The 18,042-nt window shown below is 47.1% G+C and overlaps 1 protein-coding gene across 1 annotated transcript in view; it reads left to right on the forward strand.

Annotated features, from left to right (window-relative positions):
* BCO1 (beta-carotene oxygenase 1) overlaps positions 1–17,618 on the forward strand; it is a gene marked incomplete at both ends in the record, with an annotated part of 33,730 nt that extends 16,112 nt beyond the window's left edge. Inside the window, 5 exons of the mRNA XM_080936839.1 lie at positions 1,435–1,692; positions 11,483–11,588; positions 13,251–13,345; positions 14,670–14,781; positions 17,332–17,618. Coding sequence (XP_080792965.1) covers positions 1,435–1,692; positions 11,483–11,588; positions 13,251–13,345; positions 14,670–14,781; positions 17,332–17,618 — 858 coding nt within the window. The remainder of the gene's footprint in view (positions 1–1,434; positions 1,693–11,482; positions 11,589–13,250; positions 13,346–14,669; positions 14,782–17,331) is intronic.
* Positions 17,619–18,042: the final 424 nt, after the last annotated feature.

Raw genomic sequence — 18,042 nt, forward strand, 5'->3', positions numbered from 1 at the left:
CTCTTCAGCGACACTGGGGCTCTACTGCCGGGAACTTGGAGACCAGTGAGCCTGGAATCTGTAGCTGTTGGGAGGCCCTGGACCAGAGGGTCCCAGGCTCCAGAAGTCAAAACTCATAAAAATAAAATCCAAGTGTCCAGCCTGAGGCTAGAGTCACAGCAAAGAAACTGTCTAAACCAGTCACTCCTGTGCTTACCTATCTGCACTGACACGTGGCCCACCACCATGATGGACACAGCTCTTCTCAGTAGGCCCTGGGGGAGGGGAGAAAACAACCAGACCAAAGAAGCCACCTTCTCCTTCAGGAAGGTAGTTAAGCCAGAATTGCCAAAAGAGATAACAGAGAGAGGATGGAAAGATAAAGGTTGTATCAGACAACTAACTGACTTGTAGAAATAGCTCATCCCCCCCCCCGACACCCCCCCCAGGATAATTTTAGCCTGGTCCCACACAGCCAGGTCACCTAGGACAGATGCGGCTCCCCTGGGCCCACTTCCCTGCAGCCCTGAGGACAGGATGGGTAGCTAGCAGCCCTGGGAAGAGGCTCTGCACTGCAGTGCATGGGAGAGAGGCCCATAGGACTCCAGCCTCAGCTGGAACCTGTCACAGACATTCTAAGGGCATGGCTGTTCCCAGAACCACAGCAATGCTCTCTTGAGGCCCTCCCCAAAGATTGCCCAGGGACCTTGGTGGCAAAGCTGCCCTCCTGTGGCCTGTATGTTAAAGAAATGCTGCAGGTCTGCAGGTCGGGGCCCCATTCACTGAAGGCTTTGCCTGCCCGTCAGTTTGACAGCATTTTGTTTTGTTTTCATTTTTGCTTATGTAATTGTGTGTGTGTGTGTGTGTGTGTGTGTGTGTGTGTGTGTGTGTGTGCATGCACTCATGCGTGCACATGTATATATGCTCAAACACAAGCAAAGAGACCAGAGATGAACCTCTGGTGTTGTATCTTAAGACACCACACACCTTGATCTTTAAAACAGTGTCTTTACCTGACCTGTGACCTGCTAATTCAGCTAGATTATTCAGCTGAAAAGCATCCCGGAGCCTCCTGTCTCTACCCAAGCCTTAGGCACTGGGGATTATATCGACTACTCCAGGCTTCTTCTTCAAGCGGATGCTAGGGATCAAAATCAGGTTCTCAACCTTGGACAGTAAACAGTTCATCCACCGAGCCTTCTCCGCAGCCCCTTAAGTTTTTATGAGGAAATACTTATTTAAGGTGGCAGGTTCATGACACCATTTTCATCTTGATTTTGTAGTTTGTGAATAGAACTACCTAAGAGTTTGGGATGGGTTCAGAGCTCAGAACAGGGAAAGGGACATCCATATGGCCACCAGCTAGGGCAGGCCTGGTGTTGTGATGTCACCATACCAGGTATACCCGAGGGTGAGCTGAGCGCTGTGTGGTCTGACGTGGGCATCTTCTTCCAGACTTACATTCATATCATCGACCGGAGGACCAGAAAGCCTGTGCCAACCAAGTTCTACACGGACTCCATGGTGGTCTTCCATCACGTCAATGCTTACGAGGAGGACGGCTGTGTGCTGTTTGACGTCATCGCCTATGAGGACAGCAGCCTCTATCAGCTCTTCTACCTGGCCAACCTGAACAAGGACTTCGAGGAGAACTCCAGGCTGACCTCGGTGCCTACCCTCAGGAGGTTCGCTGTGCCCCTCCTCGTGGACAAGGTAGTGTGTTCAGAGGACTCTCTGCTTTCTGCACAGCCCTGAGTCTGGGCAGAAATTTTTCTTGATGCTTGTTGACACTGAATTCTACAATGCACTGGGTTTTCCATTTGTTTTGTTTGTTTGTTTGCTTGTTTTGCTTTGCTCTGCTCGAAAGGGCGAAACCCAGGGCCTCACACATAATTTACCACTGAGTGACAGATCTCTGCCCCAGCTCTGAATTTTACTTTGATAAAAAAATTTTTTCGTTGTTCTTCTAAAATCAGCTATATTCTGTAGGAACTTTAGGAAAAATAAGTAAATGAGAAAGAAAGAAAAAAGTTTTGTTTTTGTCGAAACCCAGTTTGGCGTGGTAGCATTGGCTTTGTTGCCCAGTGCTGAGGAAGTCTGGGCCAGCCTGGGCTACATAGCCACACCCTGTCTCTAACAACCGACGATCACCATTAAACCCACCATGCAAGGTGAACACTGTGTTTTCATATACTCCAGTCTTCTCTGGATACACAGTAGATAGATAGATGGATGGATAAATAGATGGATGGATGGATGGATGGATGGATGGATGGATGGATGGATGGATGGATGGATAGATAAATGGATGGATGGATGGATGGATGGATGGATGGATAGATAGATAGATAGATACATAGATAGATAGATAGATAGATAGATAGATAGATAGATAGATAGATAGATAGATGGGCGGATAGAAAGAAAGAAAGAAAGAGAACGATAGATAGTAGATAGATAGATTGGTAGAAAGACAGAGATACATATGTATGCACATACATACATACAAAACATACACACATGTATATAAATACTTTAACTGCACCTTTTAACAGTTTCGTTGAGGTATAATCTGCACACTATAGACTTCATCCATCTAAAGTGTTCAATTCCTTGTCCTTCCTATAGTCAGAGTTGAGCATCATCCCCACCCTCATTGCCACCATTTTTACCAGCCTTAGAGATCCCAAACTCTTTACCCCTTAGCCATCCTATCCCAGAAACTCTCCCCTCGCCCCAGGCAACCACGGATCTCCTCCAGCCTTCACAGCATCACCTGTTCCAAATCATTACATCGGCAGAGTCTTGCAGCTCGCAGCCTGGCACTCTGGCCCCTCCTCCTCAGGAGGGTTTGCTCCTTCGTGCATACTGCTCTGTGTGTCCGCACTTCATTTCCTCACATGGCCAAGTGCGCGCATGCTCTCTTGCCTTCTGCCTCCTATACCAGTTACATACCCAGGCATCGCTCTGTGCCCTCACCTTAAACATTCCCATGGTCTAAGGCAGGGATACAGCACTACCAGCTTGCATGGCGTCCCTGCTGTTGGATTATTTTTCTTAACGCTGTGCACAAGCCCCGGGGCCAGGAGCACTCCTCAGTCAGGGTGCCTCTGAGCAGAGGGAGGCTTCTGGCTCCAGAACTCACTGACTTCGTGATATAATTAATTTAGATGGAACCAAATTGAACTCAATTAAGACGTGGCGGCTCCCGTTTACTGAAGGGGGCCTGGATGCCAAGAGCTTTGCTGTGCGTTTTGTCTTTTAATGACTGAGACAACTTCTGGGGAAATTGGGAGGGCTCTTTTTTTTTTTTTTTTTTACAGTTGGAAATAAAACAAAACAAAAGCAAAACCCAAGAGTCAAAGAGGTAAAGGAACGTGTCCCAGGACACAAGGTTGAAACCCTGCACCAGTCACTAAAGGTGCATCTGTAAGTGCAGAGAAACAGAAATCCAGTTGTCCAGCCTGCAGGCCTTACATCTAGGGAATAGTCCTCCGAAGGTCCAGCAGGACTTTTCCTACCCTCATTTTTGGACTCTGCAGTACAGGGGTTCAGTCTAACCCTGTTTAGGGATCAGGAGAGTCAGGATTTGTACCAGGCTTGTTTGTCTCCAAATCTGGGAATCCCTCCTCTCTGTAACACTTCTCTATGTGCCTCTGCTGTGGCTTATCCCACATTTCATGTCACCCTGATTTCACATTCATAATGTTGTTGTTGTTTTAAGTCATGTGAAGGGGGACATGACCCTCGCCAGGGAAAGCAGCCCCCCTGTTGTAACTTGAGAGTATGCAATGAATGAGACCCGAGAGCCCAGCAGAGGTTGACCGCTCCAGCTAGGGCTGCCTCTGCCCATGGTCTAACTTTGCAGAATGAATTTAGTGTTTGGGATTGTCCTAGTTAGGGTTTCTATTGCTGTGGATGAAACACCATGACCAAAAGCAACTTGGGGAGGAAAGTTTATTCAGCGTATACATCCTAGACCGTCACCGAAAGGAGTCAGGACAGGAGCTCAAATAGGGCAGGAACCTGGAGTCAGGAGCTGGTGCAGAGGCCACGGAAGTGGTGCTTACTGGTCGCTCCTCATAGCCTGCTTCCTTCCTTTCTTCCTTTCTTTAAATTTATTTTTATTCTTGAATGTATGTATATAAATGTTGTGTCTGTACATGCACCTGCTTGCCAGCAGAGGGCGCCAGATCCCATTATGGATGGTTGTGAGTCACCATACAGTTTCTGGGACTTGAACTCAGGACCTCTGAAAGATCAGCCAGTGCTCTTAACTGGCTGTAGGGCATTTTCTCAATTGAGGTTCCCTTCTTTCAGATGACTTTGGTTTATGTCACTTGATATAAAACTAGCCAGCACAGGAGTACAAGAATTCTTTCTCAGGGGCAGAAAGAATGCTTAGTACATTGAGACTCCGGGTTTAATCCCTAATATGACCTTGAAAAAAGAAAGGAGTCAGCCAGTTGGGCATGTTGTCCTGTGCCTACAATTCCAGCACTCAGGAGACTGAGGTGGGAGAACTATAAGTAAGGGCTAGGTTGGTAGGATGCCTAATGAGACCTTAACTGTTGTTGCTGTTTTAATTGCTTTTTTAAAAAGTCAGGGAGGGAGGGGTTGGAAAGATAGTTTAGCAGTTAAGAGCAGTGGCTGCTCTTCCAAAGGATTGTAGTTCAATTCCCAGCACCCACATGGCAGCTCACAACTGTATATAACTCCAGTTCCAGGAGATCTGGCACCTTCTCAGACATACATGCAGACAAAACACAGATGCACAGAAAATTAAAGTAAATAAATCCTTAGGGGGGGGGGAGGGAGAGATGAAGGAAAAAAAGAAAAGGGAGGGAAGGCAGGCAAGCTGGTCTCTGTGCTGGGCTCTAATCCGAACTACTCAGGAGGATGAAGCAGGAAGATCTGAATATTTTAAAGCCAACCTGGCAATTTAGTGATACCCTGCCTCAAGATAAAAATAAGATCTAAAACCCAGGACAGGACTGCAGGATAGTTCAACACTATCATGTTGCCCAGAAAACACCCTAGGCCGGAGCCTTAATTGTTTCACTTTTCCTAAAAACACTGGGATGTGGGGGGACTCAAGGACTTCAAGCATCTTTTCCCACCTGAGTGATAACGGCACCCCCGTAAAATCACCCCAGCCCTGGCCTCTGCGCCCTTGTACTGGGAAAGCCCCAGGACACAGCACTGAAAAGTTTCTTCTCCACCAGGCAGAAGAGGGTGTCACAGAGCACACAAGGCATGAGTCACAAGGCTGAACTCAGCCCAGGGCTGGTGCAGGAAGAGGGACAGGCTCCCTCCCTGCCCCCACCTAAGGTTTTACACCCTTTGATCACACGGGGGAAAGGCCACTTCCTCAGAACCAAGCTTGAATGGGGTGTCTGTGTGTCTTTAAAAGCCGCCCTGTAACCACCAGGTGCTTTGAAATTAGCAAAGACAAGCAAACCCTTGGATGGGTGGCTCTGGCCACGCTGCCTAATTGTTGTTTATTGTCCCTTAAAGATGGCTTCTTTGCTTTCAAGTCACTCAGCTGCCTGGATGTACAAATGGGAAACTTGGGTAGGTGGACACAGTCACACAAACACACACACCCTGCTCCAAGGACCAAGCTTCATCCTAGCCAAGAAAGTTCTCCCTTCTCAAAATCACTCTCCTCAGGGGCATTTGCCCATCAATGTCCCCTCTGCCTGCCTCAGTGGCCCATTCTGGAGTTCTACCTAATCTCCCAAGTTGCATTTGGAGTCATATACAGCACTCTGTGGACACAGTGCATCCTGAGTTATTGTAATACATGTAGAGAGGCTCTCTGGGCTTAGAAAGGTCTTCCTTTTCCAGTTTGTGCCATCCTTCCCTCCCTTGTCAGGGGTCTGTGTACACTGTGGCACCCTCTAGGGTGACACCCACCTTCAGTATGACGAGCTTATTTGATCCCCTCTTGCTGAAACACAGGCTCCTAGAAAGCAGGGACACTGTCTTGCAGAAAGTCACCCTTGTATTTAAAATCTCTTAAATAGGGGGTGGGAGGATGAATGAGTGCATAAATGAATGAATGAATGAATGAATGAATGAATGAATGAACGAACGAATGAGTGGAAAACATGAAGCAAAGTCTCTAAGAGGGCGCAACTCTCCTGTGAATATCCATACCGTGTCCTGGGGAGCAGCGCTTTACGACCAGAGCAGAGGTCTAGTACCTCATGATTACTTGTGATGCTCAGACCAGCTGGGGTCAAAAGAGAGCATCGTGGAAGGGCCCCTAACACCCCAGCAGTTTATGCAGTGCTGCGGGCACCTAAGGTGGGGCTCAGCAGAGGTGGAGGAGTGGCAGGGAGGGACCTAGGCATGTCCAGACAGTGGGGCAGCCGCCCTGAACCTCGTCCTGAAGGGCGCCACAGCATGTTAGAGAAAGATTTGTGAGAATTCGATGTCACGGATCACTCACAGGTTGTCACAGGAGGTGGCATGCTAGAGTCACATGATGTAGCTTTGGATCCTAGAGCAGAAGATTTGGGGTTTGTCTCCAAAGGCAAACATGAAGACATGAAAAGAGGATGTAGTATCTACGGAGGTGTGCTGAGCGCTGGGCCCTGTGTTCAATGGCTTTTCTGCTCTGAGACTTTGGCAATAGGATGCCCTTCTCTGAGTCTGTCACTTTAGAGGAAGGCCTCTAGCTGTCCCTTCTATCTCCAGCATGGCTCCGTCGACAGGAGATGAGAAATTTGAAGAGCCAAGGGGTCATGTCTACCAAAGAAAGGCATCTCTTCATCACACCTACCCATGCTTTGGATAACTGGTATACCAACTTGTTTGAGAGACTGTCTCTGTCCCACTAAGAACAGGGGGTATTGCTAATGTGTCCATGAGGTGGCAGAGACCGGCTGGGACTGGCTAGGACTTAGGGTGCTGGGTGGGGCATCTGTGTGGCTCCAGGCAAAGCCTGGAGTGAGAAGTGTTCACTGGCCATTTTGGCTGAGAACTAAGGGGTCCTAGACTTTTTAATCCATATTCCTTCCAGGGCACCCTTCAAGACAGAACCTGCTATGCCGATGGGATGTTCTCCTTGTCCGTCATGGTAGCTGCCAACCGAGAGTGTGGGGGTAGAGCACGGGAGAGGTGGCTTCAGTAGGGCCCATGGAAATGTTGGTCTCACTTGATCTCTTTTTAGTCTCAGCATCCACACACAGCTCTCCTCTGTGCCTCAGCTTCCTTTACTACAGACAGAGGGATGGAATGGGGCCAATCTTTAAAGACCCCAGCAATCCAACTACGGAAATGCAATGAACTTTTTCTTCTTTCCAAAAAAAAAAAAAAAAAAAAAAAAGGAGGAGCTGCGGAGCTGTTATCAATTGGTTGGTTTTAGTCCTAGTGTTTTCATAGAGCAGTTCCAGATGATAAAATCCCATGAATCCAGGTAGAAGGGCGATTTGGTCTGCTTAATTAGCCTGCTGTATTTGGGCACAGGTCCCGCGGGGCTTCAACTTGGGCTATGGCTCCAGGCCCTGCAACTTTTAAGAACTGTTAACTATTTTACCAGTTCCCATCGCAACCCTCTGAGTTATTCTTTATCCTAGAGTCTCCAGTTAAGAAGGAAAGGAGCTTGGCCAACATCAAAGACTCGCCATTGGGATTAGCTCAGGATTTGAATTTGTGTCTGTGGCCGGGGACCAGATGCTTACATACCCACACCTTTCCAAGACCAGGCAGAAACCATTGTGCTTACTCCAGCACCTCATTTACAGATATGGAGACCAACCCAGTGGGCTCCAGGGTCTTTTCAAATTCACATAGCAAGTTCTGAATTCTGGTTCCACGCAGAAGCTGGTATTTTCCTTGGTAGCAGATGGGTTTCTACTTACCCCCTGGAAGTTTCCTCTGGCTCCACGACTGCAGAGCAAGCCTGGGGTTTTCTTGTTTAATTTGTTTGTTTTTGTTTTTCGGTTTCTTTTCCTGAACTATGGCTGGTTCCTTTTCCGTGCTGAGCAGGGTTTGGCTGCTAAAAAGCAGCCGAGTCATGTTAGGTTTCTGCTGTGTGTGGAAAATGAAAAGTTTATCCCTTAACCAGTCTGACCAGTTTCAGGCTGGAGCTAAAAGAGTGTCTGTAGACCAACTCCCTGAACATCAAGGCTGGACATGCCTTGGGCGGGGAGGGGGCGGTACCCAGCGAGACACAGACACAAAATGAGCTACTACAGTGTACCCAGCATGGGGCTACTTGGTTCACAGACTTGGTTCCATTGGACTCGCCAGCCAAACTGTAAAGCAGGCACGTTCTTTGTCCTTTGACCACTGAAAGTGGGGGGAAACCTTATTAAATCACAAATTCACTTCCTGGATGACACATGTCATGCACAGAGCGAAATGGTCTCTGACATCCTGGAGAAACTGACCACAAAGAAGGAAGAAGCTCCCTGAATAGTGAAGTAATTACAGCCCAGGACTGCTGCCTCACAGGCTCAGCAGATTCAGACCAAGTGGTTAGGGAAGGAGATGTTTGAGCTAAAACCTACAAGATGGGAAAGGGCTCTTCGCTCTGCCTTCTGTCCAAAAAGGTTCTTGCTTCTGGGAAAATCTCAACGTGAAGCCATGGGCTCAGGCTGAGCAGAGTCCTATAGTTTGCCATAGACCGACGCCTGACCTGCAACGGCGAGAGATAAGTGTATTTAAACTTCCCAAGTCCTGCCTCCCTGAGCGGCCATGCCCCGTGGCGGAGCAGACTCGAGAACCCAACATCTGTGACTTTTGACATGTCACTTTTCATCTCTGGGCATCAGCTTCCTCTTCTAACAATCAAGGGATCAGACTAGATGAATAATCTCTAAGGACCCTCCAGTTCAGCTACCATGAAGTGGTGAGCTTGCTTTCTTTCCCAGCAGATGAGCTGCTGTCATTAAGATAGGTTGAATCTATGGGGGGAGGGTAGCAGGTTGAAGAGAGGGGACTCGGTCTATAAAGTGCTTGCTATTCAGCCATAAGGACCTGAGTTTCATCCCCCAGCTTCCTTCTGAAATACAAGTATGCCATTGAGTATCTTCAATCTCAGCACCAGAGAGGCAGAGACAAGTAGATCTCTAAAGCTGTCTGGCTAGCCAATATGGCTGATCGGTGAGCCCCAAGTAAAGGAAAAGACCCTGTCTCCAAAAAATGGGGTCTTCTTTTTCTCCTTAACTGTTCAAGAACCACCATCATGAATGACACAGTACCAGTCTAACTGTCCTCACCAGGAAGTTCATGACTAACAGTCCGCTTCAGAGGGAGCAACATTGATAACCTTCACCCCGGGAAAGCAACAGTACCAAAGACAGACATACAGGAAAAGCTGGCCACAGAGTGCCCGACAACGCCAGATGTCATCTTCGTGTGTGAATTCAGAAGCCACTTTGACGGTGGCAGGACCGCCGGCGTCACGTGATCCATGGGTCTTTGGCTTATGCGAGGAAGAATGAGCCTAAACACAGACTTGCAAGACTTGGCCTTTACCAGAGGAAGACTTCCAGAAAACAGTGAAAGGAATGCAAGGACCGATGAGGAAGATGGGGAGGGGTCGCAAAGGCCAATGGCGGAGCTGGTGAAGAACAGAATGCCTAGAAATTCTGCAGTGATTCCTTCTACTGAGATGGTGCGGATTCCTAAGAAGGCAAACTAAAAACTTGAACGCGGAAAAATATTAATAAGGCGAAGAGTGGTTAGAGGAACACACAAACAACCTCTGACCTCTGTACACAAGCACGCATACACACACCAGACACATACACAGAAGCAGGTTTTCTTTTAACGTTAAAAGTGATGTTGAAAAATCAGATGGAGAAGGAGATGTCAGCCATAGTACTGATAATATCGGATTATTCCCTCATCTGGCTTCACATTACCACCCACGCAGTGACGTAGAATCAAGAGAGATGCAAAAGTGTTCAGTGAAAGGCTCACATCTAAAGAAATGTGGTTTTGGTTTGGGTTTTTGAGACAGGGTTTCTCCATGTAGCCTTGTTTGTCCTGGGACTCAGTCTGTAGACCAGGGTACACTCCAACTCACAGAGATGCACCTGCCTCTGCCTCCCGGGGCGTTGGAATTAAATGTACCCCCACTACCTGGCTAAAGAAACTAGTCATGAATGTAAAGTTGCATGCTGTTCTGATTAATAGTTCAAGATCTCAGACTTTCTCAGAACTGGTGCCTTTTGTACAATGCATCCATTCTATATACCCTGTCAGAACTGGACCCGGTCCTTTTGTACAATGTATTCATTCTATATACCCTGATCACCTCTTAGTCATTCTGCAGTTGGCTCGGGTATCAGATCGATGAGAGGCTGTGGGTTGCAACACTTACACAAAGTATTCAGTGTTATCTGAGTTTCAGGCCTCACTGAGGGCTTGAGATGAATTCTCTGAGAGTCAGTGCTGTAGCATAGACTTTCTGCATAGTTGCAAAGATGTCGTCATCACCCAAAGCGTTTGTCTAGGTCCGACTGCAAACCATTTTCAGGAGCGATGCCACTTAATTCTTTAATCCGCCAAAGACATGCATACTACTACCTTCATTATACAAAGAAGGAAACTGAACCACAGAGAGGCTAACTTCTTGCCCAGCGTCCCACAGTTGAGTATATGAAAACTAGGGAAGTCTCCACTATCGGCTGTTTTGTTCATATCTGTGCGATTTCCCACATGCTTGTCCCAATGTACTTTATGAGAATACGTGGCTGGGCTCAGACCGCATGTACGATTTGTTCCGAGGCTTTCTCTCGCTGTTACATCCTAAGCACGTGTGTTACTCTGCAAACATCCATTGAATGATGGAAGCAGATGTTTACTGCTCTCGTAGAGAGATAAAGAACCTAGATAGGTCCTGACTGTACCTACCATCAGCTGTGTGGCCTTGGGAGAGTCTGTTCCTATTGCCAATCCTCATTACGGTTTCAGTGATGGCTGTGTTTTCAAATTTACCTATTTAATGTGTATAGGTGCTTTGCATTTTTTTTTTAAAAATTATTTATTTAATGTAATTGTGCTCTTCTGCATATACATCCTCTTGCCTGAAGAGGGCGCCAGATCCCATTACAGATGGTTGTGAGCCACCATGTGGTTGCTGGGAATTAAACTCAGCTCCTCTGGAAGAGCAGCCAGTGCTCCAAAGCGCTGAGCTATCTCTCCAGCCTGGAGCTTTGTGTTTTTGTCTGTTCACTTCTATGCACAGTGCCTCTTGAAGGCCAGGAGAGGCCTCAGATTCCTTGGAACCAGAATTAACAGACCTTTGTGTGCTGCCTGATGGTGCTAGGATTCGAACCCAGATCCTCTGGAAAGCTGGATCATCTCTCCAGCCTCCAGCCTCATCATTTCTATCTGAGGATAACAGCAAAGTCAGAGCTGCTTCCTGTGGTCACTGAGAGACCAAACAAGGCAACACGCTTTGAAACTCTATTCAAGTGGATATGGTAAAGCAAGGATCTGTGGGAATAAACTTTTCATTGTTTTAATTTATTCTTTTCAGGACGCAGAAGTGGGCTCAAATTTAGTCAAGGTGTCATCTACAACAGCAACAGCTCTGAAGGAGAAAGATGACTGTGTCTACTGCCAGCCCGAGTTCCTCTATGAAGGTAGGATGCATCTTTTCTCACAGCGTACCAAAGGCCCCATCGACGACATCTCCATTCCATTCGGGGACAGGGAAGAGCAGAGAAGGTTCTTGGAACCCCAGAAAAGAATTTGGGGAACTCTTTAAAATAGCTTCTGACATTTCTGGTCCTTGGATAGATGCCACACAGTTGATTATTTGAATGTCTGTGGTCTATTAAACAGGATTGTAGTCTCCTGTGTCCACTTCTGTACTGTAATAATTCCTATAAAGTGGGCATTCTTGGCCCACTGGGTCTGAGAGATGCTGAGCTATACAGAGAGTGTCAAGCCACAAGACAGGAGTCACACCCATGGGCCCATGCTCCTCAGCTATGATGACATGGGAAGCAGGTCTTCTTTTTGATAGGGCAGTGCTGGCACTGGAGGATGCTCAGAAACATCTCTGGATTCCAAATCGCCCTCACCTTACACCGGAGCCAAAAAAAAAAAAAAAAAAAAAAAAAAAAAAGCTCTCTGGGAGGTGCTACTGTCCCACAGGGCTGAGTTTCTGTGCTCAGTGTGTCGTAGGGTGTGACACAAAGCCCTGTGTAGACAAATTTGTACGTCAAACTTCTATGTGTACAATGAAGCTGGGTGTAGTGGTGCATGCCTGTAATGCTAGCTAGCATCAGGAGGTTGAGGCAGGAGGATCACTGTGAGTACCAGGCTAGCCTGAGCCCACATACTGTCTCAAACAAACAAACCAAATTGTATGCCTGTAATCTCAATTCATGGGAGACGGGTGGGGAGGGGAACCTAAGGTCATCTTCGGCTACAAATTAGCCAGCATGGGCTCTAAAAGATCTTGTCTTGAAACAAACAAACAAAATAAGGACACCTACTAGACAAAGAGTAATAGAAGTAACGAAAGCTGCAAGATGGAGGGCCAGCAGGCAGGCAGTGCTGACCCCAGCATTGCTTCTAAACTTTCTCTTTGTGCCATAGTGGACATATTCTGTAATCACCTTATTTACATGTACCTTACCATATAGGCACATCCCCTGACATGAAAATCCTATGTAAACATCCTTTTCTATAAAGATTATAATAGGATTCACTGAATTTATTTAATTTACTCAAGTAAGAGTCCCATTCTGCATGTATTCAGGCTGGCCTCGAACTTCCAACGATACTGTTGCCTCTGTATCCCCTAGTGCTTGCATTATGACTGCACCATCCCAGGGACCACATTTATTTTATAGTATGCATTGATACTCATCCCAGTGGCTTATACAGTCTTTTTTCATACCCATGTGTGCTTATGCACACACACACACACACACACACACACACACACACACACACACACACTCAAACACAGCATTTTTAAGACAGCCTTTTAAAAATTGCAGCAGCCTGATTTAAATCTGTAATTTTCTGATTTCTATCGTGGGTAATTACAGGTACTTAAGCATTTGAAGCCCTCTGGTCTATGGCACCTCACTCCTGAACCTTCTGGCAGGGACAGCATCATTATCAGAGGTCCCTCCCTACCTGTGACCACCTTTGATGTAATCTGGGTCTGAATCAAGGTCAGGGTGGTACTTGGGAACTGTTTCTCTGGAATGAGGCCCAGTTTGGCATGAAGAGGGAAGTTCTCCCGCACCAGTGATGGGATTTCATTAGTGTTCTGTCCTCTTAAGGCCTAGAGCTCCCTCGGATAAATTATGCTCACAATGGGAAGCCATATCGCTACATCTTTGCTGCCGAAGTACAATGGAGTCCAGTCCCGACCAAGGTACAGATCCCCGCATCCTGGGAGTCCCTCTGCATGCAGACTGGCTTTCTCTGGACCCAGCTTAATGCCTGTAAAGCAGACGCCTCAGGGCTTAAGACTGGGCAAAGGGATGCAGGAGAGAAGTCAGTTGGGATAATCCTAAAGTAAGAGTTCTGTTCCCATTTGCACTTAGGGAACCCTAGCTATGTGACACTGTGGTAGGTTCTGAGGTCAAAGAGATCAGCAGGGAGTGCTGTCTCAAGCAGCCACCAGTCTCCAGCAGGCTGGAGGAACTGGGAGAACTGATTTTGTTTTTAAGTAACTATTTGTCTGTGTTCGCTATACTCCAGTGCTGTCCAAAGCGCTGGCCAGACACTATTTTCCTTTGAGATCAACATGTTTATTTATGTTTAAAAAGGAGGAGCTTACAAGATAGCTCAAGTCGTAAGGGGACATGCTGTCACGCTTGGCTGCCCGAGTTTGATACCAGGATACCAGGGACACACGTGGTAGAGGGAGAGAACCACTTCCTGCCCTCTGGCTGCCACATGCACGCTGTGGTTCGGTGCAATGACGCAATGCTGCGTGCCCCGCCCCCACACACTGTAAAGATACAAAGAACAAAAATAAAACAACACATTTAAAATAATTTACATTTCTAACCGCAAACTATTTAAAGCAAAAGTTAAGGTTTCAGACACACACACACACACACACACACACACAGAGAGAGAGAGAGAGAGAGAGAGAGACAGAGAGAGAGAGAGAGAGAGAGAGAGAGAGAGAGAGAGAGAGAGAAGCACAAACATGCCCCAAGCCACTCCCGTGAATTCTATACCCTACAAGAACAGGCCCATGAGAGCTCATGGGAATTTCCCTCTTCTATTTGTTGCTTTGCTTTGTTTGGTATTTGGAATGCTGGGACTCAAAGCACAACCTCAGGAGTTCTGGGCAGGGGCTCTGCCACCCAGCTGCTCTTGCCATGGTCCAGGGATTTTACTTTTAAAGCAAAAAAAAAAAAAATCACATTTTAATTAGTGGCATTAAGCACCTGCATTATAGAATGTAAAACATTGTGAGATAATGCTAAATACCAGAGAATTCCAGGACTCTGGGGTCCTAACCTTCTGTAAGCCAGCAGACTTCTGTTGATATTGGGGGAAGAAATTTAGCTCTTCCCTTCTTGTGGCTCTGCTGCTTGGGACAGATGTCACTTGAAGGTGATGTCACTAGTGTAGGTGTGAGGGCTGAATCTCCCCTCAGTGGCCTGCATGCCCTCCTGCTTCTAGGGAGTCAGCATGCTTGCTGACACGGGATCCCCTCTTTCTCTCCTCTGCATGTACAGATACTGAAGTACGACGTTCTCACAAAGTCCTCCTTAAAGTGGGGTGAGGAGAGCTGCTGGCCGGCAGAACCTCTGTTTGTTCCCACGCCAGGTGCGAAGGACGAGGATGATGGTAAGAGTGGGAGAAGAAAGCCCATGTGACCACACTTACGATTAGCCATCGAACAGAGACACCACCCAGGGGCATCCCACGGTGGGTTGCAAGATGAGAAGTCTAGGTGTGTCCATAGCAAAACCACCACATTAAAAAAACTTCCCAAGACTACAGTTGATTCTAATATGAGTCAAGGGCCCTTCCCACCAGGTTCTGTGATGCACTAGGACCTCCAAATATCCCTACCATCCTTTGCCAGTGAATTTGCCTGTAGTGTTAACTTCTGACAAACCAGGCATTTCTAGACATGGAAGTTTACCTGAGCCTCTATCCAGAGATTTTACTATGACTCGCTCATCTGGCATTACCGGTACCCTGAGTGGACGACCAACACTGGTCAGCCCCTTGCAGGTCAAGCGGAGATATCACATTGTCAGCTGAGCACGGCACGCATGCTTGAGACCTCAGCATTTGGGAGGCAGACAGAAGACAATCAGGGTCTATGGTCATTCTCAGACACAGAGAATTTGAACTACTAAGACCTGGTCTCAAAGGAACAACAACACAAAATAGACAGATAAATAAACATTAGCAACAAGATAGATGGGTGGATGGATGGATGGATGGATGGATGGATGAATGGATGGATGGATGGATGGATGGATGGATGGATGGATGGGTGGGTGGTTGATTTGATGGATGAATGGGGGATGGATGGATGGATGGATGGATGGATGGATGGATGGATGGATGGGTGGGTGGATGGATGGATGGGTGAGTGGGTGGGTGGTTGAGTTGATGGATGAGTGGGAGATGGATGGATAGATGGATGGATGGATGGATGGATGGGTGGATGGATGGGTGGATGGAAGGCTGGATGGTTGATTTGATGGATGAGTGGGGGATGGATGGATGAAGTTGTTAGGATACATTAGCTGACATACCATACAGCTCTGAAAAAATCCTCATAGGTAGGAATGAACAAAGGCCAGACCTTCTTTGGGCACAGTATAAGTTCTCTACTACACAAAGTCTATACCCTTTCCACTGAGTAACACACACTCTCTCAGAATGTGTAGCTTTGGTTTTACAATTATTTACAGGGGCTGGCCCCAGATCTCAAATGACATTCTCTTACAATCATGTAAAGTTTTCACAGTGTCTGAGTGATGTAGGTTTCCACTTAGCCAAATTGTCTTACCCGCCCCCCTTTGCTTCAAAATTGCCCTGCCCACAGCCCTAAGGATACCAGGGAAGGTAATAAGCTATGGGTAAAGGCACCGCCTAGCCAAGCCAGAGATGGGGCTGCCCACACCTGCAGGGGAGGGCAGGCTGTCCCACTGAGACTGCCAGCTTCTTCCCTCAGGTGGGAGGGAGTGGTTTTCCACCTGGCCTTGTCTTCCTTCTGATTGTGGCCTGGCACACAGGCAGGGGGATCCCATGTCCCTGTCACCTCTAAGGCAAGGGACTCTTAGCCTTCACTCCTACTGAGACCAGCCCCTTACTTGGCAGGGCAGCTGCTTCTCACGCCTTCTCTCCATGGGTGTGGAGTGACATTGCCCTCATTTCATCCAGGGGAGGCTCAGAGTGAGGCAAACTGACCAAAGTCACGAGCTCCCTGTGCAGAGGTTGGATTTGAATCTAGGTTTATCTGTCGTCACCTGGGTTCAGCTACCACGACCCAGGTCCTTCGGGCAGAATCTTGGGCACTTACTGAAAGTTCCCTTACCCTGCTGGACCTTGAAAGTGAGCACAGAGAACATCCCAATTTAAAGGCAAAAGTTGGGAATTACCAACATAACCAGGAGATAGATTGGGTTCATTCCAGTGCCACCGCAAACCAGGCATGGCAACATGTGGCTTGGAATCCTAGCCATCTGAGGGGTGGAGGTAGGCAGATATGAGTTTAGGACCAGCCTGGGCTACGTTGCAAGACCTGCCTGTCTCAAAACAAAACAGATATGTCGATGCTTTCGCAACTCAAGAAGTCCCTGCTCCACCGAGTAACATGACAGCCAACATGTCCCTCCTGAACTGGCTAGGCCTCTCTATACTTGGAAGCTTTGAGCAGTAGAAGAGGGACCATTCTTCAGAACACATGGAAATAAGCCAAGTGCTCCCAGAATCCACCCTGCAGATCATCCCAGCACCCATGGGGTTGGGGGGTGAGTGGGAATTATCTTCACTGAAGAGATAAAGAGACAAAGGTTCATGGAGGCAAAGTGACCCTCCCGGAAGTAGGTTTTCTGATTTGAGTCCAGGGTTTCTCTTCTGCCAGTACAGAATATATCCTCTTTCCTGCTGTTTGCATCAAGGATGAGCTAAAAGATGACAGGGAGACACCTCTGCAAAATGTCCTCTCCAGGTAGAGGGTACACAAGGCTATACTTTAAACACTGTTAGGTATCTCCTGGATGACATACACTCTCAGCATTGCAAATGGAAATAAACTGGGGTTTTTGTTGTTGTTTTGTTTTTGTTTGTATTTTGCTTTTTTGTTGTTTTTTTCGGTTTTTTCTTTTCTTTCTTTCTTTTTTTTTTTTTTTTTTTTTTTTTGTCTTCTTGTAGGAGTCATCTTATCAGCCATCATCTCTACGGATCCCCAAAAGCTACCATTTTTACTTATTCTGGATGCCAAAAGTTTTACGGAATTGGCTCGTGCCTCTGTTGATGCGGACATGCACCTAGACCTGCACGGTTTATTTATCCCAGATGCAGACCGGAATACAGTGAAACAGACTCCCACTGAAACACAAGAAGATAAAAATTCAGATCATCCCACAGGTCTGACAGCACCAGGAATGGGCCACAGTGAAAATGACTTCCCAGCAGGTCATGGTGATGCAAGCCTTTAATCCTAGCGCTCCAGGCAGAGACAAGCAGATCTCTGAGTTTAAGGCCAGCATGGTCTACAACATAAGTTCCAGAACAGCCAGAGCTATGATGAGAAATCCTATCTTGAAAACAAAAGAAAGAAAGAGGAAAGACTTTACTGGTAGGACCTGGGGACAGTAACTGTGGTTGTTGATGCTGTCAACATGGATGGCATCTAGGATCCTTTAAGAAACAAACGTTTGGGCCTATCTGTGAGAGAGTTTCTTTATTGTGCTAACTGGGAAAGAAGTATCCAGCCTGAATGTGGGCAGCACCATCCTATCCCTTGAACAGAGGTCAGGACTGAATAAAAAGGGAAAAGTCTGGAGCCAGACTTTTGCTACTTTGTGGGTTCTTTTTCTTCCATGCTTCCAACCCCCTAACACTAGGGAGAAGAGAAAAAAG

This window comes from Micromys minutus, assembly GCF_963924665.1.
Source record: "Micromys minutus genome assembly, chromosome: 24".
In the NCBI taxonomy this organism is placed as follows: domain Eukaryota; kingdom Metazoa; phylum Chordata; class Mammalia; order Rodentia; family Muridae; genus Micromys; species Micromys minutus.